This window comes from Pan paniscus, chromosome 20 (genome assembly GCF_029289425.2).
Source record: "Pan paniscus chromosome 20, NHGRI_mPanPan1-v2.0_pri, whole genome shotgun sequence".
NCBI classification, from domain to species: Eukaryota; Metazoa; Chordata; class Mammalia; order Primates; family Hominidae; genus Pan; species Pan paniscus.
The window spans coordinates 49,051,392-49,071,531 of NC_073269.2; the positions used below are offsets into that span (position 1 = coordinate 49,051,392).

The window sequence follows — 20,140 nt, forward strand, 5'->3', positions numbered from 1 at the left end:
TAAATTACCATCACCACTATTTTTCCTAGAAAATTTTTTATCATTTGAAACTGAAACTTTGTAACTTTTAAACAATAACTCCCTGTATGTTCCACCCTAGACTTTGGTCATCTCTACTCTGTCTCTATGAATTTGCCTATTCTTGATGTTTCATATAAATGGAAGTATACAATTATGTTATTTTGTTTCTGACATATTTCACCTAGCATAATGTTTCCCATGTCCATGCATGTTCCAGGGGGTGTCAGAGGTTCATTCCTCTTTATGACAGGTTAACAATCTGTTGTATGTGTCACCATATTTATTTATTCATGTGTTGATGAACACTTGGATTATTTTCATATTTTATCTTTTGTGAATAATGCTGCAATGAACATTCCCATGCAAGTACCTGTTTGAGTCCCTGGATTTAATTCTTTGGGTATGTACCTAGGAATGCATGTTGTTTCAAATAAGAATTCTATGATTAGCTTTTTGAGGAACAGCAAAACTCTTTCTCCAAGTGGCTGTAACTTTTCATATTCTCACCAGCAATGTATGAGGATTCCAAATTCTATATAATGCTGCTACTTGTTGTTGAATATTTTAAAAGAATGGTAGCCAGTTTTGTAGGTGTGATGTGGTGTCTCATTGCAGCTTTGACTGTGTATTTTCCTAATGACTATTGATGTTGAGTATCTTTTCATGTCCTTCTTGACTATTTGTATATCTTCTTTGAGGAAATGTCTATATGAGTCTTTTGCCCATTTATAAATTGGATGGTTTGTCCTTTTGTTATTGAGTTGTAGCTAGTTTTTTATATTATCTGGACATGAAAACTGCCTATATATGCTTTGCAAATATTTTCTCTCATTCTTTGTCTATCAATTATTTTCTTGATAATTTCCTTTGATGTTCAAAAGGCTCACATCTTGATAATGCCCAATATATCTTGTTTTTCTTGTTTCTCATGCTTTTGTATCATATCTAAGAATCCATTGCACATTTGAGTTCATCAATATTTACCTCTATATCTAGTTTAAGATGTTTTTATGGTTATAGGTCTTATATTTAACTCACTGATCAATTTTTTAGAGAATTGTTTGATATGGTGGGAGGCAGAGTTATCTAAATTCACTATTTTGCATGTGGTTATCTAGTTGTTTCTGCACTATGATTTGAAAGGAGAATTGTTCATCCATTAAATTGTGTTGACACCCTCTTCAAAGAGTAATTGACCATAAGTTTGAGGGTTTATTTCTAGACTCTTAATTCTATCCCATTTGTCTTTATGTCTATTCTTTTGCCAGCAGCTTATGTCTGTTCTTTTGCCATCAGCTTCCCTTTTAATAATTATACTCTTTTGTGAGATTTCAAATAAGAAAGTTCAAGTCCTACAATTTATTTTGGCAAGAATGTTTTGGCTACTCAGGGGTACTTTTTTGAAAGGTGGGGAGGCCAGTGTTTCACAATTGGGAAAGCCTTTTCTGTCTTCTTCAGGGGGAAATTTGGGAGAAGCTTTTAAGAAACTTTATCTAAGTAGGTAAACTGTCACCACTTTATTTGCTGAAGTGCTATGTTAAAGTGTGCATTGCCTCTTGTGGAAGAATTGTGATACCCTAGAAGCACTTGCCCATGTGGTGAGAGACAGTGAATTCCATGATGAGGGGCAGAGAGAACATTGTTTTGGGATACAGTATTGTTGCGGGAGTTGTATACATCTCAACTTCTTTATGTCTCTGTAAAGTGGGTGTAGGGACCAGCCACACAGGGTCGGTGGGTTTTTCTAACTGTGTGTGGAGATGAGACATTGTAGAAATAAAGACACAAGACTAACAGATAAAAGAAAAGACAACTGGGCCTGGGGGACCACTACCACCAAGACACGGAGACTGGTAGTGGCCCTGAATGCCAGGCTGCACTGATATTTATTGGATAGAAGACAAAGGGGCAGGATAAGGAGTGTGCACCATCTCCAATGATAGGAAATGCCACATGTGTCATGTGTCCACTGTACAGGGGGCCCTTCCCTGCCTGGCAGGTGAGCCAGAGAGAGAGAGGAGAAAGAGAGAGAGAGCTTACACCATTATTTCTCCTTATTAGAGACTTTTAGTACTTTCACTAGTTTGCTACTGCTAACTAAATGGCAGAGCCATGTGTACAGTATGGAACATGAAGGCAGACTAGGAGCATGACCACTGAAGCACAGCATCACAGGGAGATGGTTAAGCCTCTGGATAACTGTGGGTGGACCTGACTAATGTCAGGCCCTCCACAAAAGGTGGAGGAGTAGAGTCTTCTCTAAACTCCCCCGGGGAAAGGGAGACTCCCTTTCCAGTCGGCTAAGTAGTGAGTGTTTTTCCTTGACACTGAGGCTACCACTAGACCACGGTTCCCTTGGCAAAGGGTGTCTTCCCAGATGCTGGCTTTACCGCTAGGCCGAGGAGCCCTCTAGTGGCCCTGTCTGGGCATAACAGAAGGCTCGCACTCTTGTCTTCTGGTCACTTCTCACTATGTCTCCTCAGCTCCTATCTCTGTATGGCCTGGTTTTTCCTAGGTTATGATTATGAAGCGAGGATTATTATAATATTGGAATAAAGAGTAATTGCTACCAACTAATGATTAATGATACTAATATATAATGATATCTAAGATCTGTGTCTGGTATAACTATTCTACTTTTATATTTTATGATACTGGAACAGCTCATGCCCTGAGTCTCTTGCCTCAGCACCTGGGTGGCTTGCTGCCCACAAGTGGGCATCTCCATTGGACACAGTAGGTTTTGAAATCCTTGTTTATCCTCTGGGGTCTGGGTCTTGGCTTACCTATTAGCTGCAGCTGAAAGAGGAGTCTGTTAAGGCAATGACTCCTGTACGGAGAAGAAGGTTTCAGCAGAGTGAAAGTAGCTGGGGTTCATAGAAGCCAGGAAAGTCTGACTCTTAGAAACTGTGTGTCAGCAGATGGGAGTCCTCAGGGGTAAATGGGCCATGCCGGTAGCCACTGCAGTGGACTGGAAGAAGGTAGGGGATGCTGGGTATCCCATGTTCTGTCTCAGCTCTGCAGCTGAAGATTTGGGCCCTGGGCTTGTACGGCCCTGCAGCAGGGGAAGGGTATAGAGGAATGGCTGCATATCAGGACCAAGTCCATGTCATCTTCTTAGGCATTGTTACTGCAGATGGAGGATTCTGTTCAGAGACCAGGCCTGGACACATGGGAGGGCCCACCCCATTCTTTTAAAATTATTTTAAGAGAACAGTATTAGCAAATGTGGTACATGTTTTATTCTGCTAGAATCAGTCTTGCTGTCATGTTTTACAATGTATCTCTTAGGAAATGGTGAGAGCCATCCACACAATGTGCATTTAAAGGGGACTCTACTATAATTTCAGCTTTCCTACTCTTTATAGAAACCATCTTCTCTGCAAATACACAGGCAATATCTCTGTGTTCATTTCTTTTGGGAGCCCTGTATGCAAGATGGAGAGAGCCACATTTCCCCCTCAGATGTTATGTAAAAGTTTGAGGTTGAGATGACATATCTGACACTCTGTTGTTATCCTCAGAAGCTCCTATACTACATGTGAAATTCTAATGACTGCATTATCCTGCCAAGTGAAAGATGCAGGCACCAGCAAGGACAGTTAAGAGGGGTGAGAGCCTCATCATGATGGGGAGTCTTATTCTGACATCTTGGGAAAAACTGTCCACAGTGTGAAGTCATCAACTTGTTTTCCTTGTTTACAGTTTGAGCAGCTGTTGTTATGGTGTTGAACATTTTGGTGAGTTCTGAGTGGCTCAGACATCAGGTACAAGGATTTTCCCATGAAATTTACATTGAGTTGTCCACCTCTGGCTTATAGGGCTTCTGGAACAGAGTGGGTCTTGCTCTTAGTGATTCCATGGGAGAAGATGGAATTGGAGGAACTAGTAGAATTCAGGGTAATGTCCAGTCTACAGGTGGATAATAAAAACACAGAAACAATGAACAGAGCTGCAATCTCACAACAGGTGTACTACAGTTTTATTTTCCACATAATTTTTCTCTCTATGGGCATCTCTAGTTTTACCAATGATAATTTCAGTAGAATAAGTTTGTTTGCAAAATAGGTTGAGTTTCTTCAAACGTGGTCTGATTGTTTGCATAAATGCAGCAAGAGTAGCAATGGACCATGTAGGATCTCTTTTAAAATTTTCTTTGCTCTAAGTTTTTATAAGGAATCTCAGATTAAACCTTTACAAAACTCTTGAGAATAGGAAGCCAAACCAAGGATGACTTCAGAGTTTGCCTGCAGTTCATACTGGTTCATTCTATCTATATTCTTAAATAAAACATCCCAGTGAAAGCCTTGGTAATATAACCAATGATTTCAAATGTGTCCTGTTACAAAGACAGCAGGTTGTTACTCCGTTTGTGCAAATATCTGTATTATCATAAACATATCAATACTCATGAATAGTTGCCCAATTCTGGGGCAGTCAGGTAGAGAGCAAAAGTAAATATTTCAATTATCATTCCCAGAAGTATAGTTTATTGAACCGCTATAAGCTAGAGATAGATTAAAAGACAAATTTCCATAAATCTAGAAAACTATCCACATAAAGAATCAGCATATTTTCAAATAAAATCATAAAAACATTATCCTTATTATTATCAATTATTTCAATGCAATCAATGTTTTTCCTGCTTGGTCTAGGCTGGGAATGTTATGAAGATCTCAGCCTGTTTGTTAAAGTTTTGTAAGTTCTTAGACAAATTGGGAGGGTTCAGGAGGAGAATTTGGGATTTGCTTGTGCCCATGGGACACAGGCTGGGAATACAAATGTTTTCCTGACTCTTCTCTGAAAGTCAGATAGACTGCACCTAAAACCGTATTGCCAAGGATGCTGGGATCCACTTACCAGAGACTCTGACTGTCACGGATTTGGAGCTTTCCTTGCCAGTGGCTGAGTTACGAACAGAGCAAGCATAGAGCCCGCTATGCTTTGTAGTAACCTGGGGGATAGAAAGCTTTTGTCCTGATAGCTGAAACTTCCCATTAATTGTCCAAGAATACTGTGCCGGTGGGTTAGAGTCCGCAAAGCAGGCCAAGTAGAGGTTTTGTCCTGAACGGTAATAGGTGAATGAAGGGTAAATTCTTGGGAGGTCTGGACCATCTGGAGGAAAGAGAATAAAGCCACAGGTGATGTTATCCGAGGGAAGGGGATGCTCCTGGTCTCTTAAAGGGACAGAGTGACCCTCTGAGCCAAGACACACCCTCAAGTGACAGCCAAATCTCCTCTATGTTCACTGAGCTGAAGCCTGAGGTATTCACCTGTTTCTCCCATCACAAGCTGTGGGCCCCAAGTCTCCCATGACAAGAGCGTCCACTCCCCTTATATTCTTGGTTAAGGCTGTGCCTACTCAGGTTTTCCCAGGGCAAGGAGTCATGGCCAGCTCAGATGTCCAGAAGTAAATGTGTCTATACTTGGACCAGAGAGAGACTGAGAGGACTGGCCTCTGTTCATTTGGAGTTAAGCTGGTGTCCTGGCCCACAGAGGAAAAAAGGATACTCACAGAGGACATTCAGGGTGACTGGGTAACTGCGGATGCCACCATATCGGTCCCGTATTTCACATTGATAGAGTCCTGTTTCATTTCTCGTGACACTGGGTAGAATGAGTATCCTGTTTTCAATGGGTTGCTTTACCCTGGGACTGACCGGGAGGCTCTGACCATTTAGCCACCAAATGTAGGTGTAGTTCTCACTCTTAGGTTCACAGGTGAAGGTTGAGACATCCTTATTCTCCCTGGGGTTTAAGTTACTGATGGTGATGTAAGGCTTGGGCAGTTTCGCTGTGTGGATAACAGAGAGAAGATTGTCCTGTGTGGCACCTTTGATTCCTCCACAGGCATCCTTCAATCAGAGTTGGCATCTCCCACCTGTCAACCCGCGTGAGTCCTTGAAAGCCAGTAGCTGGTGTGTGTGTCACAAGATAGATGCATGATGATCTAAGGGCTCAAAGACTGTGAGGCCGCCTGCTCTGTCTTAGGGAAGCACAGACTTTCTGAAGTGTCAATTGAGCTGCAGTGTTGGGTCATGGACAGACACATCAGTGGGAGTCACAGCGCCTGGTACCCCTCCCAGTCCCTCCCTAATCAGTTGACTGGCTGGCTCACCTTGGGTTCCTTACCTGGAATGTGCAACTGCTGGGCCCCTTCCAAATTCCATCCTACTTTGCCCCCCAAGATGTGATTTCTCTGCAGCTTCAATTTCCAAGGACTTTCTAGAGATGAATAATAATGGGACTTCCCATTGTCCTGAAACCCTGAAGATACTGAGCAGCCTGGCCTGGGACTGGATGTTTCAGCAGAAATAACACAGGGGAGAACAGAGTCAAGCCTGGAGGTCAGTTCAGTCATCATGCAGTGGAGGCACCAGGTGGGGCAGTTTTTTGCAGGTGTTTCATGATGACTTACTTGAACCAGTGACCTCTAAAGATAGAGCAGAGTGCAAGGAATGATGTAGAAAGAGTGAAGGGGACAAGCAAGATCTGGTGGCTTTGGAGCAGAAGCATGTTCCCTGTCCTGGGTTCTTTAAGTTTCCTCTCCTTCTGCAGAGGGCAGGTGAGGACCATGTGGATCTTTCCAGAAATACATGTGGACATTTGCAAATGCAGGACTGACTGGTGGAAAGGGTGGGAATGAACTGCTGGAAATCTGGTCGTCATGGACCATGTGTGTTTGATGGATATGAGACAAATTTGGAGAGAAGTTTTGCAAATCTTTTCTTTCACTGGACAATCTACTTTCTGATTCCTTGGGGTTGACTACTCTAGGGACCTCATGTAAGTGGATTCCAGAGTGAATATGAGAAGAGACTGCTGGTTGCCAGGAGCTGGGAGTGGGGAGAATCAGAAGTTGTTCATGGTTGTGCAGTTTCTGTTATGCAAGGTGGGGAGTTTCTAGAGATCTGCTGTAGAGCTTGAGGCCTATAGTTCACACAGATGGAGTATTTCTTATGCCTACGACTTAGGACAAAAAGTGTTTTGCATTTCTGTCATTTTTTGATTCTGAAATATTTGTCATATACTTACTGGTTAAGCATCCCAAATCTGATAGATTCAAAGTCTAAGATGCTTCAGTGAGCATTTCTTTTCAGCATCAGATTAGTAGGGAAAAGTGGGAGGTGATAAGCCAAAGATATTCTTGCCCTTTTTTTCTCTCAGCACGTTTCTGGCTTGGTGATTAGTTTTCTGTCAATTCCATACTGGCCATGCTGCACTCGTATATTTTTGAAGGCTTTGGGATGTGAGAAAGGCTGATTGCTATTTTCTATGTCATGAGAACTTTCCACCTTTTCATGGTTGCCTCTTTTTCTCAGTGTTTGTGTTGTGGCAGTCATTAAGAAGAGCCTGTCAGCTTAGATTTGGGACAGAGTTTTCTAATTCTGCAGAAAATGTTACTGGGATGCTGGTAGGGGTTGCATTGAATCTGCAACTCACTTTGTGTAGTATTATCTTTCTAACAATATTGATTCTTCCAATCCATGAAAATGAAATGTGTTTCCATATATTGATATCGTCTTTAATTTCTTTCAGCAATGTTTTGTAGTTTTCAGGGTATAATCATTTGACCTTTTTGGTTAAACTTATTCCAAAATATTTTATTCCTTTTGATGTTAATGTGAATTGAAATTATTTTCTTAATTTCCTTTCAGATTGTTCATTGTTAGTGTGTAGTCTGAAGAATGATCTAGAAGGAGTGAAGGGTACAGGCAAAAGCTGGTTGTTTTGGAGCAGAAACATATTCCCTTTCCTGGGTTTTGATTTTCCCTCTCCCTTTGCAGAGGGCAGGTGGCTCTTCCCTGATAGCCAGATAGACTTCACTGGAAAACATATTGCCAATGCTCCAGGGATCCACTTACTAGGGACTATGATCCTCTTGATTATGAGATTTGTTCCACCAGTGGCTGAGTTATGGATGAAACAGACATAGACCCCTCTATATGTTTTAGGGAATTGGGGGGTAAAGAACACTTGTACTGATTGCTGGAACTTCCCATCAATCAGCCAAGAATGCTCTGCCAGTGGATGAGAATCTGTGAGGCAGGAGAGCTTGGGGACTTCCCCTTTATGGTAATAGGTGTATGAGGAAGAAATGGTGGGGGCATCCAGGCCATGTGGAGCAAAGAGAATAAAGTCACAGGTGATATTGTCAGAGGGAAGGGAAAATCCTGGTCTGTGGAAGGGCCACAGTGACCCTGTGAGCCAAGTTGCAACACTGAAGTCCCAGCCAAATCCCCGCTGTGTTCACTGATCTGGAGCCTGAAACATTCACCTGTTTCTCCCATCACAAGCTGTGGATCCTGAGTCTCCCATGACAGGAGCAGCCTCTTTTCTCTTATTGTGGATCAAGCCTAGGCCTTCTCTGGTTTGCCTGGGGCAGGAAGTCACGGCCAGCTTTGTAGTCCAGGGGTAAATGTCTACATACTTGGACCTGAGAGGGACTGAGAAGCCTGGCCTCTGGCCATGTGTATTTGGGATGGCAGCCTGGTTCACAGAGGAACAGAAGATACTCACGGAGGAGATTCAGGGTGACTGGGTCACTGCGGCTGGCACTCACTGGGTTCCGTATTTCACATTCATAGGGTCCTGCAGTATAGTTTGTGACACCAAATAGGTAGAGGGTCCTGTTGGTTTCGGACAGCTGCAAGCTGTGAGTCATAGGGAGGCTCTGACCATTCATCCACCACAGGTAGCTTGCGTCTGGAGTCTCAGGATCACAGGTTAAGATCACAGCCTCCGTGGCCTCCCTGGGGTTGAAATTGCTGCTGGAAATGGAGGGCTTGGGAGTTTCCACTGTGTGGAAAACAGAGAGAAGATTGCCCTGTGTGGCACCTTTGACTCCTCCAAAGGCATTTTTCAATCAGAGTTGGCATTTCCCAACTCTCAGCCCACCCAAGTCCTTAAAAGCCCATGGCAGGTGTGTGTGTTACAAGACAGACGCATGGCAATCTGAGGGCTCAGAGATTGTGAGGCCGCCTGCTTTATGTGGGAGAAGCACGGACTTTCTCAAGTGTGAATTGAGCAGCAGCATTGGGTCATGGAAAGACACAGGACCAGCAGTCACAGCCTCTGGTGCCTCTCTGAGTCCCTCCATCTCCAAGTGCCTGCCTGGCCCACCTTGTGGTCCTCACTTGGAGCATGCAGTGCTGGAATCTTCTTAGTTTAATCTTACTTTGCCCCCTGTGGTATGTTTTCTCTTCAGATTCCCTTCCCAAGGACATCCTAGAGATGGATGATGGAACTTCCCATTGTCCTTAAACCCTTTGGCTGGAAAGCCTGGCCTGGGACTGGGTACTCCAGCATAAATAACACAGGGGAGACCAGAGTCAAGCCTGGAGGTCAGCTCAGTCATCAGGCAGTGGAGCCACAAGGTGGGGCAGTTTTCCCAGGTGTCTCATAGTGACTGACTTGAGCCAGTGACCTCTAAAGATAGAGCAGAGTCCAAAGAATGACCTACAAAGAGTGAAGGGGACAGGCAAAGCTGATAGATTTGGCCCAAGACCATGTTACCTGTTCTGGGTCCATGATGCTCCCTTTCCCCTGTAGAGGGCAGGTGAGGACCATGTGGATCTTTCTAGAAATACATGTTGATGTTTGCAAATGCAGAACTGACTGGTGGAAAGGGCGAACGTGAATAGATGATGGAAGTCTGGCCCTCATGGACCATATGGGTTTGGTGGCTATTAGGCCAATATTTGGGAAGAAGTCTTGCAGATACTTTCTCTCATTAGACATTCTACTCTCTGATTCTGAGTTTGACTACTCTATGTACCTGATATCAGTGTATTCCAGAGTGAATCAGAGAGTAGAATAGTAGTTTCCAGGAGCTGGGATCAGGGGAATAGGGTGTTGTTCCGTGGGTGTGCGGTTTCAGTTATGCAGGATGAGGGGGTTCTAGAGATCTCCTGTACAGCCTCTTGCCTATAGTTCATACAGATAAAGTGCTCCTTATGCAGAAAGCTGAAAACAAAATGTTTTGGATTTCTAATTTTTTAAATTTTGGAATATTTGCAGTACATGTACTGGTTTAGCATCCCAAATCTGAAAAATTTAAAATCCACAATGCGCCAGTGGGCACTTCTTTTTAGCATCACATCAGTGGTCAGAAGGGTTGAGTTTTGGAGCATTTCAGATTGTGGATTTCTGGATTTGGGATGCTCAATTCGTAATACTGTAATTTTCCCATAAAAAGTTGTCAGGAGTTTAGACCTCATATTATGTTCTGACTCTAGTAACAAAAGAAAAATTTGGAGGAAACATTAAAATGTTTTCATAACTGGAAATTTTTACTGATGGTCCAAACATCTAAGATCAATTGCTGGTAGTAGTGTTTCTCCTGAGACCAAAATAAGGTTAGGTGTGCCATGAATTCCAGCAGGATCACATTATGGTCAAAGAAAGATGCCAAAGGTGATTTTAAATTAGCAACTCCTTAAGTAGAGAGAGTCCCGTTAAAAGGACAGAACTGGTCAGTGCGTCAATTACATAAAGGGAGGAAGGACGCCAAATTAAAAGAAGTGATGTGTGTTATGTTAGTAAATATAGAAAGAACTGCCTGCTTATAATTTCTGGGAAGAGTTAGGAAAAATGCGGAGGACCCCAAAACAGGTATGTGAAATGCTTTCTTCATTTTCTCTTAAGCTCAGGAAACACCACTAGAGTTTAAATTTGTGTGAATTAGGAAGAGTGTAAGTGAGATGACAATGGCTCGTGTGTCTCCCCACACGAAGAATTCCAACTTATGAAAACGGCATCATCATGAGGAAACAGTTGTATGTGGCACAGGCAGTAAAACCATGAGATAGTACCTACCTGGCCACCTCGGTCTGGTCCCCAAACCACCGGTATTCCCATTAATTGTATGTTACAGCCTTTGTAGTTGTCCCACAACTACAAAATTTAAAAATTGCTATTGTCAAAACAAAATATTAAATATGAAGTTGAAATGTTGTTCCACTTTTTTTCCCCACTCTTTTTGAACTTTCCTGTTTCAGTTTTGGAAGTTTCTATTGACTCATTCTCAAGCTAGGGATTCTTTCCACAGCTGTGTGCAGTCTACAAGTAAGCATCAAAAGCATTCTTCGTTTCTCAAATAGCATTTTTTTTTCTGAGAGAGTCTCCCTCTGTCACCCAGGCTGGAGTGCAGTGGCATGATCTCAGCTCACTGCAAGCTCCGCCTCCTGGGTTCACTCCATTCTCCTGCCTCGGCCTCCCAGGTAGGTGGGACTACAGGTGCCCGCCACCACGTCCTGCTAATTTTTTGTATTTTTAGTAGAGACGCGGTTTCACCATGTTAGCCAGGATGGTCTCTATCTCCTGACCTTGTGCCTGCCTCGGCCTCCCAAAGTGCTGGGAGTATAGGTGTGAGCCACTGTGCCCAGCCATCTCTGAGGGATTTTAACGAGTTGTTGACTTTTGAGTTTGTTCAGCTTTTTACTTAGTGTTAGAACCGAGTGACAAATTCCAAGCTTGTTATATGCCTGACAGGAAGCCAGAAGTCTCTAGGAAGTGACCGAAGAATGTGAGCTCCATAGCAGGTTGACGATGGAGTCACGAGTGAAATGGGTGAAATGAGCCCATGGGCTTTGGGGACTGCAGGCCCGTCCAGCCTCTGACACCCTGGTGAGTCAGTGCAAAGATTATAACAGTGACAGCAAACCAGCGTGGCTGACTCCATCTGGCATCTAGTCTCAGGCTGGCTGTCCTCACTCATTCCTGGGCATAGGCCAGGCTAACCTTGGGAGGAATTTGGTTTATGGTTTAACTTTGAAGCAAGAATGATGATAGTTCCTCCATAAAACTAACACCGTTACTTTGCCCTGGGACTGCCTTTGTAAAACTAGTGAAAGACCATGACATTTAGATTATAGGAGGGAACTGAATTCTGCTAAAATGTTGGCACAGTTTCTATAATCCCTGACTGCTCCAGTGTCATTTGGCCAGAGTTTACAAAATTTGGAACTAATTGCTCATATAGATAACATCACTATTGTAGAACTTGAGATTGGTCTTTTGAGATGTTTCTCATTCTTTTGCATTCTGGCAACCGGCTGACCTCATCCATACCTATGACTAATGGCTCAGCCAGTCATGTGGTCCCTACGTAGAAGCAGATTCAAGCACAAACAAATCGTTTCCCTCCGCCCGCGTGATTCCATCACCAAACAATCAGCAGTACTCATTTTTTAGTCCTGTGGCCCTGAAACTATCCTTGAAAATTTCATACCCCGATCAAATGGGGAGGCTGATTTGAGTAATAATAAACCTCTGTCCTCCTGTTTGGCAGACTTGGAGTCATTAAAAGCATTCTTTACTACAAATCACCATTTCTATATATATATATATATATATATTTGTTGTTGTTGTTGTTGTTGTTGTTGTGTGTGTGTGCAGGAGGCCAGAAGAACTTGTCTGGCAATTATAAGGGTGGATGGAGGAACTGCCTATTCCTGTCCCATGGTCTTGTCCACAGGTCAGCCTCACAAAGCAAAAGAGCCCTGGATGGAAATACAGTGGAAGCTCATTCTCTTAGTGACCTGGGGTCATTGGCTCGAGATGAAGCCTGGCAGGAGTGGCAACTCCAGGTGATATCTGCACCTTTCCTATTTCCTGGGAGGTGGGCCAGGCCACAGTGTTAGCAGGAAGGGAACAGAACAGCCAGCCTAGTTAGAGGGAGTGTCTGGGGAAGGCCTAGGGGTGGAGGAAGAAGCTGTGCAGGACAGGGCTTGCCAGTCAGAATGAAGTGGGAGGAAGATGAGGGACACAGAGAAGCAGAGAGAGGCAGAGACACCATGGCAGTGAGCAGTGAGGGATACACTGACTTCAGAGACCCCAGGGACAAGGTGCCCCCATTTCCACAGTCCAGGACCAAGGAGCCCTGAGAACCGTCCGTGGCCAAAGAGCTTCAGAGTTAGATGAGGTTGGGTTGGCTTTAGGGTCAAGAGGTAGTGGGGTGATGAAACGTGGGTGTCAGCCTCTGAAGGACAAGGGACAGGTGTGGCTAGAAACTCCTAGGATTCTGCATCCAAGATCCAGTCTCTAAAGAGGTTTTGGATCAGTCATTTCTGCATTCAATTCCTTCATTTGTTATGTGAGAGCTCCTGAGTGTGTGTCTCTGGCTGGGCCTGTGCTGGTGTAGGGTGTGAGTGGGGAAAGAAAACAAGGTCCTCTCCTTGATCCTCTCATGACAGTGACATGGACACTTTGGGAAACACAGGATTTCAGGTTCAGTGATGGGGGTTAAGATCTGAGGGGGAGACCTGGACATTTTTTTTGCACTGACTCTGATGGTTGAGGCAGGTGATTTAGTTCTGGAGTGCAGAGTAATCAGGTGACCACTTGCTCTCACTCCTCTGAGGTTTGGATGCCTAAGAAGAGAGGATTTGAGCCAATAAATGAGTATGGGGTGCTTGGAACCCAGTAAGCCCTCACTTCTGGTGGAGGAGAGGATGGGCCTGTGGCTGCAGACAGACCTCATGTGACCCTGATCTCCCCTTTGTGTTTGTGTGACTCTGGCTCAGTGACTGTGCTCTCCTGTGCCTCAGTTTTCTGTCAATCAAATAAGCTAAATGGCAAATGGACTGTGGCTTTTCATGCTATCTGTGAATAAATGTTAAAGTATTCACAGTCACCTGACCTAATGCTTGGCACAGTGGAGGTTTCACACAAACAGCATTGATTATTAATTTGCTTCCATGAGAAAGCACCTTTACGTCAGATCCCTGTGGACAAGCTGCTACCTGGTGCATCTTCTCTCTTCTGTTTCTGCTTCTGGGGATATTAGACTTTCTATGGAGTGTCCTAGGCCTCCTAAGGCAGTTGTCTGATGGCCTACAAAGCTTGTCTTTCTGTCCTCTCCACTCTGAGTGTCAGGTGAAGAAAGCTCTGTCCTTGCCCAGATGAGGCTCTGAGGGCTGAGCCCTGGCTGGTGAACAGCTGCAGGAGACACAGTCCTCAAACAGCTGGAAAATCCTTGGTCCCAGTAAGCCCTGCTCAAGAAGCCACAACCCAGCCCTGGCACAGGTTCCTCAGTTTTATCTGGAGCAAGGATTTTGGGACAGTGGTCTGGGGTTGAGGCTTCTAGGGCTGAGCTTATCTGAGGGTATCTCAGGGGGCCACTCAGGCCAAGCCCTACTCATTTTCCAGGGTCTTTCTCAGGGTCAAATTTATGAAGAGGGCATGGGGTGCTTGGCTGAGACTGATCTCCTCCTGCTGATTCCCCCCATCAGACTGTCCTTCCTCTGCAGCAAGTGTCTGCAGGGTCTGTATGCGGGAAAGGAATTCTGATCTGTTGAAATTTGTCTCCTCTGTGTGTTTCCTGCAATAAATGCCCAAACCCCAGCATGGGACAAAATGCAGAGAGGGACACAGGCAGAGTCCAGGCCTGACAATCCTGTGTGTGTGAAGTAGAAATGACCCCTGTCCCCCAACACCCAGGGATCATGTGGAATCACTCACGGTATAAGGTGAAGGTGAAATGTCCAGTTACTCCTCCAGTCCCATCACCACGCTTTATGATGTGTAAGGTGTAGGATCCTGCATCTTCCCGGGTGACATTCTGGATCAGCAGGGATGCATTGGAATATACTGTTTCTCGTCCACTATATGCGGGCCCATATATAATTATTTGACCGTCTACTACATATGATGTAACGTAATGGTAGAGGTCCCTGATTTGCCCTTTGTACCAGATGTAGCCGGTAAGATTCTGGGGCAAATTGTGGACAAGTAGAAGAACATCCTTCCCCTCGGAAACTTTTGGTGGCTGGGCTTCAATCGTGACTTGGGCTGTGGTGGGCGGGTTCCAGAAGTTTAAAAGTGATGCTAGGAGGTGGAGAGAACATCAGTCAATATTGAGACCTATGTATTGGGGTGAAAAGATGGGGCTCTGTGTCCTGAGGAGGTCTCTTCAATCCTCAGCCTTGAAGACACACACACACACACACACACACACATATAAAAGGGGCATGTGTGTTTGTGTGTGTGTATGTATGTGTCCTACTGTCCTACTAGGTCAAGGTCAGCAGCATGACCCCCCATTCCTTCAACTCTCCTGACCTTGGCATTTTTGTTTGGAATCCTCTTCCCCAGGTGTCCGCACGGCCCCCTCCACACTGCCGTCAGGTTCTGCTCACATCAGGGCATCCTTAGACTTCTTTCCTGATGCCTCCTTCAGAGAACCTGGGTCTTACCTTTTTGACCTTTCCCTGCTCTGCTCCCTCCAGGGTTCTTGTCAACACCTGACCTCACATTCTAGATCTCTTTGCATGTCTGTCTTCCTCCCATGACAGCGTGAGCTCCGTGATTACAGTGACTTTTGTGATCTTGGTTGCACCCCAGTGCCTGGAACAGGCTGCAGACTCCTGCAGATGTGAGAGTTCTCAGGGCCCTCCATGCCCTGGGTGTTTTTTTTTCCCCCAATTGTTGAGGTTTTTTGCTGAGGACAGTGTTTCATGCCCTGCTTATATTTTTATTTGAAGTGTCATCTGATATAGTTATTATTATCATTTTTCAAAATGTGGTGACCCCTGATGATTAATCAGAAAAACAGAACACTTAAGATTTTCCTACCTCTTACCAATTCTGGTTCAATGTGACTTTCCTATTTTGACTCCTGTCCCTCTCTGGTGTATTTTCCCCTATCCAGGCTGCAACAGAGCCTTCTTTCCTTTTTTTTCTTTTTTCCTTTTTTTCTTTTGGGACGGAGTCTCGTACTGTCACCCAGGCTGGCATGCAGTGGTGCTATCTCGGCTAGCTGCAACTTCTGCCTCCCGGGTTCAGGTGATTCTCCTGCCTCAGCCTCCCGAGTAGCTAGGATTCCAGGAGCACACCACCATACCTGGTTAATTTTTTGTATTTTTAGTACAGACAGGGCTACACTGTGTTGGCCAGACTGATCTTGAACTCCTGATCTCGTGATGCACCCACCTCAGCCTCCCAAAGTGCTGGCTTCTTTTATTTTTTAGAACCCCATCCTCTGCAGGAGACCCCATCCAGTCACTCTGCTTCCTTTTCCTGTCCTCTCCCAAGAAGTTCTCTCCTCACCTGTGAGCAGGAGCCCTTTCCAGGTTATATGCTGTGTGCAGGGAGGGGCTGAGAGGGGTCCCATGGTCTCTGCTGCCTGCGTGTTCTCCTCTGTGGAGATGAGCCTAGGATCCAGAATCTTCCTGAGCACGGCTGTCAGCTGTGCTGTCCTTCCTCCTTCTGCACTGAGCGTCTTCCCGGGGCAGGAGCACTTCTCAAGCTCATGGGCGGGGTCAGGCCCAGGACACCTCTCTGTCCCCTCCTCTCTCAGTTCTGCCTCCTTGTCCCTCCTTCTGTTTTTCCTTTTGTCTGTGTTTCAGGTCCCTGGGAATTGTGGAGGCCTCTGCCTTTTTCAGCAGTGATTCTTTCACCAAACCTCAACACACACTTTGTGCAGACACACACACACACACACACACACACACACACACACACACGAGACACACACAGACCCACAGAGTCACACACATACCCTGCAGGTTGGGCAAGCGCAGTCCTGGGCCTCAGCCTCCTGCTGTCCGCATGGCTCAGGGTAGGGGTGCACATTCACGCCCTTTGGCCTCTTTCATCCCCGTCTGGCTCTGCCCTGCAGTGCAGAAGGCTGAAGCTGCACCAGGTCCCTGTCACAGTGATGCCCCATTGTGCTGTGTGTGAGCTGTGTGTTTCCTGGTGAGAGGGACCCTTCCTTTCTCTAATCATGTCTAGCTTGGCTGCAGCTTCCAAGGATGGACATTCAGGACCTGGGTGTCCCAGAGGAAACTGTCCTTCCTAGAGGTGTGCAGGGTGAATCTCTCATGCCTCTTAGGAGGTGAGGCCTGTGCTGATTGTTCAGTGGGGGCTGTAAGTCCCATAGTCAAAGAGAGAGTTCTCAGTCACTCTATGGCTCCCTGGGGTCTGGCGGCTGAGCTGGAGCTCAGGGTTTCTCATGTTCTTCCTGACCATCTTTGATGTCCTCTCTTCTCTGCCCAGCTGATTGTCCTGTGGTCACCACAGCTTCCCCGTGGTGGTGCTGGTGGCAGTGAGGAGTTACCCAGGAACCCCGCGGGACATGGCTCGTTGAGACACAGGAGGGGGAGCCTGGGACAGAGCAGGGGTTCAGAGCTGGAGAGATTCATCCCGACTTACTCCGTGGCCATGATGGGCTCAGCCCTCCATCTGCTGACATACCCAGGGGTCTGTCCTGAGGGTTTTGACCTGGCCAAGCTGCTGTGTGTAGAGGAGGAACAGGCAGTGGCCAGAGATCCTGTCTGGAGGGACGTTGCTCACACCTGAGATGGTGGGTGGGGGTGAGTTGTGTTCTGGGTGCAAAGAGCAATAACACCCCCCTTTCCCCACAAGCACAAAGGAGAGGTCTGTCTTCCCAAGGGACAGCTGGGGGTAGGTGGCCACATCCCAGATGGTGCCTGTGTGTGACCATCACACACGATCTAAGCCCCCAGGGGTTCAGCGGGCAGGCAGGTTACAGGGTGCCTGGCTGATTCCCGGGGAGGCTGTAGGCCCTCAGGCAGCCACTGATCTGTGTCAGCTCTAGGCTTCGCCTGCGAAGCCCCAGAGAACAGGACAGATGGAGTAGGGGCGGGCATTTAGGGAGCAGTGACAGAAAGAGTTGATGAGGATGGAGGGAGTTCACGAGGGGAAAGCGCCCAGTGTGGCGTTGCGTGCACCAGAGCTGCCCTGGGAGATGCCTTTAGCTGGGCCCAGGGAAGGAGCAGGTGTGTGGGGAGGAGCTACCTGCCGGGGGAGTGGTGTTAGGTTGGTGGCCGCCAGGTCAGGGAAGAGCTGACAGAGTCCGTGTGGGGAACATGGAGGGCGCGCTGAGGACTTGGGCCGAAGTGACCCTGGTGAGGGTGGACACTGCTGGGCTGTGGGTTCCGCTGAGGGAGGTTGGCATCCCCTGGGAAGGCTCCAGGCTGGGAGGGACTCTGTCGCCCTCTGGTGGACAGGGAGGGAAGTGTGAACGGCAGCATTCCCAGGCCAGGCTGCATGTTTTATTCCACATAGATCTGCACACTTCACACGATTTCACACATATGTTATGTTACAGCTCCATCACCTTCCAGCCCCGTGAGTCCCAGTCTCTGTGGCTCTATGTTCACTGTTCTCCCTTTTTCACAATCAGATGTCCCAAACGCAGATTTCTCTCACCTTCTGTGAGTCTGTGTTTGTGTGCAGTAGGCGGCACTGTGTATACCCTGGGGGCAGTGATGTCTGGGGCTGAGCAGTGCACGTGGGCTTGGGAGAAGAAGAGGGAGCAGCAGGGTGGGAAGATCAATGTCAGGGGGGCAGGGACAAGTCATTTTCATTTTCTCACTCCCAGGGACCAGAACCCAGGATTCTGACTCCAGGGCACAGTACCACACCCTGCTGGTGTCCCTGGATGTCATGATGCTCATAGTGTCATGTTGCCTTGTCATTCATTTTTTAAGGTGTAAGTTTATTTGCCTCAAATCAGAGGCAGGGCTTGGTCACCATGGCAGTTTTCAATACTGTATCTGGTTCAAGTGGCTCCAGTTGGTGGCCAGAGATAAAATCTTAGAGGCATCTCTCCTTCTTTGTGTGCTGGGTTCCCCTCTCTCCAGCTGCTTTCTTTAAACTGATAATTCTGACATTTGCCCTCACATTTAAAGTGACCATCTCTCAGTCACAGCGTGAGCTCCTGGTCCCAGTGTTTGCTGCTTGCTTTGAACACATCCATTAAAGCTCCCTGCTGGAAACCTGTCAGATAACACCCTGGACCTAATAAAGCCATTGGCTTACCGGTCTCTTCTCTCCTCCCTGCCTGGGCTCACTGACCACTGTGTCTGTGGTCTCCAGGTGTGCTGAGTGCTCCCTAGTGTCTGTAAGTAGTAAAAATACTTATATTTTCACGTTCTGGTTGTATCATTGTAGCCTCACATGCCATCCAGGGCCTGACATTGAGGCTGCCCTATGGGACCTGTGCTGGTTGAGCCCCTGCTGGAGCTCTTGTTTGGGGCCTCTGGTTCTCTTGGGGACAGGAGCTTCCAGTTAACTTGATTGAAAACCTGATGCCTTTCATTGAAACACTGGGTCAGATGATGTATTCATGGGCTTCAGCTGCCATAACAAACACCTTAACCTGGGTGAATTAAATAATAGAAATCTATTTTTCACAGTTCTGTGAATAATGTGCTATTTTAACCACTTTAAAATCCACAGTCAAGTGAAATTAACCACACATACAGTGTTAAATTACCATCACCACTATTTTTCCTAGAAATTTTTTATCGTTTTAAACTGAAGCTTTGTATCTTTCAAACAATAACTCCCTGTATGTTCCACCCTAGACCTTGATCACCTCTACTCTGTCTCTATGAATTTACCTATTCTTGATGTTTCATATAAATGGAAGTATACAATTATGTTATTTTGTTTCTGACATATTTCACTTAGCATAATGTTTCCAAAGTCCATGCTCGTTCCAGCGGGTGTCAGAGCTTCATTCCTCTTTACGGCAGATTAACATTCTGTTGTATGTGTCACCATATTTGTTTATTCATGTGTTGATGAACACTTGGATTGTTTTCATATTTTATCTTTTGTGAATAATGCTGCAATGAACATTCCCATGCAAGTACCTGTTTGAGTCCCTGGATTTAATTCTTTGGGTATATACTTAGGAATGGATGTTGTTTCAAATGAGAATTTTATGATTAGCCTTTTGAGGAACAGCAAAGCTTTTTCTCGTAGCGGCTGTACCTTTTCGTATTCTCACCAGCAATGTATGAGGATTCCAAATTCTACATAATGCTGCTACTTGTTATTTAACATTTTAAAAGAATGGTAGCCAGTTTTGTAGGTGTGATGTGGTGTCTCATTGCAGCTTTGACTTTGTATTTTCCTAATGACTAATGATGTTGAGTATCTTTTCATGTCCTTCTTGACTCTTTGTATATCTTCTTTGAAGAAGTGTCTATTTGAGTCTTTTGCCCACTTATAAATTGGATGGTTTCTCCTTTTGTTATTGAGTTGTAGCTAGTTCTTTATATTATCTGGACATGAAAACTGTCTATATGTGGTTTGCAAATATTTTCTCTCATCTGTGTCTATTAATTATTTTCTTGATAATTTC

The 20,140-nt window shown here is 45.6% G+C and overlaps 1 protein-coding gene across 2 annotated transcripts; it reads right to left on the bottom strand.

Moving 5' to 3' along the window:
- Window positions 1-3,240: 3,240 nt before the first annotated feature.
- Window positions 3,241-16,437, bottom strand: PSG7 (pregnancy specific beta-1-glycoprotein 7). Of its 2 annotated transcripts, none has more exons than XM_063600696.1 (6): window positions 16,072-16,437; window positions 14,485-14,850; window positions 8,542-8,820; window positions 5,537-5,815; window positions 4,882-5,136; window positions 3,241-3,933 (listed from the first exon to the last, which is right to left on the bottom strand). In XM_063600696.1, exons 1-6 carry the CDS (start codon window positions 16,133-16,135, stop codon window positions 3,917-3,919), a joined length of 1,260 nt encoding a protein of 419 aa, XP_063456766.1. In that variant the 5' UTR covers window positions 16,136-16,437; the 3' UTR covers window positions 3,241-3,916. The 2 variants fall into 2 exon arrangements, with proteins under 2 accessions (XP_063456766.1, XP_063456765.1); XM_063600695.1 differs by lacking the exon at window positions 3,241-3,933 and adding an exon at window positions 4,485-4,528.
- Between the last annotated feature and the right edge of the window lie 3,703 nt (window positions 16,438-20,140).

Bases quoted from the DNA above. Each gene is read 5' to 3' on its own strand.
- PSG7 (XM_063600695.1), bottom strand. From the start codon at position 16,135: ATGGGACCCCTCTCAGCCCCTCCCTGCACACAGCATATAACCTGGAAA. The intron at 5,816-8,541 runs GTGAGTATCTTC...TTATCCACACAG, and splicing joins AGTCACCCTGAATCTCCTCC to CGAAACTGCCCAAGCCTTAC. The intron at 4,529-4,881 runs GTAAGTGGATCC...ATCTATCTCTAG, and splicing joins CGTGACAGTCAGAGTCTCTG to CTTATAGCGGTTCAATAAAC.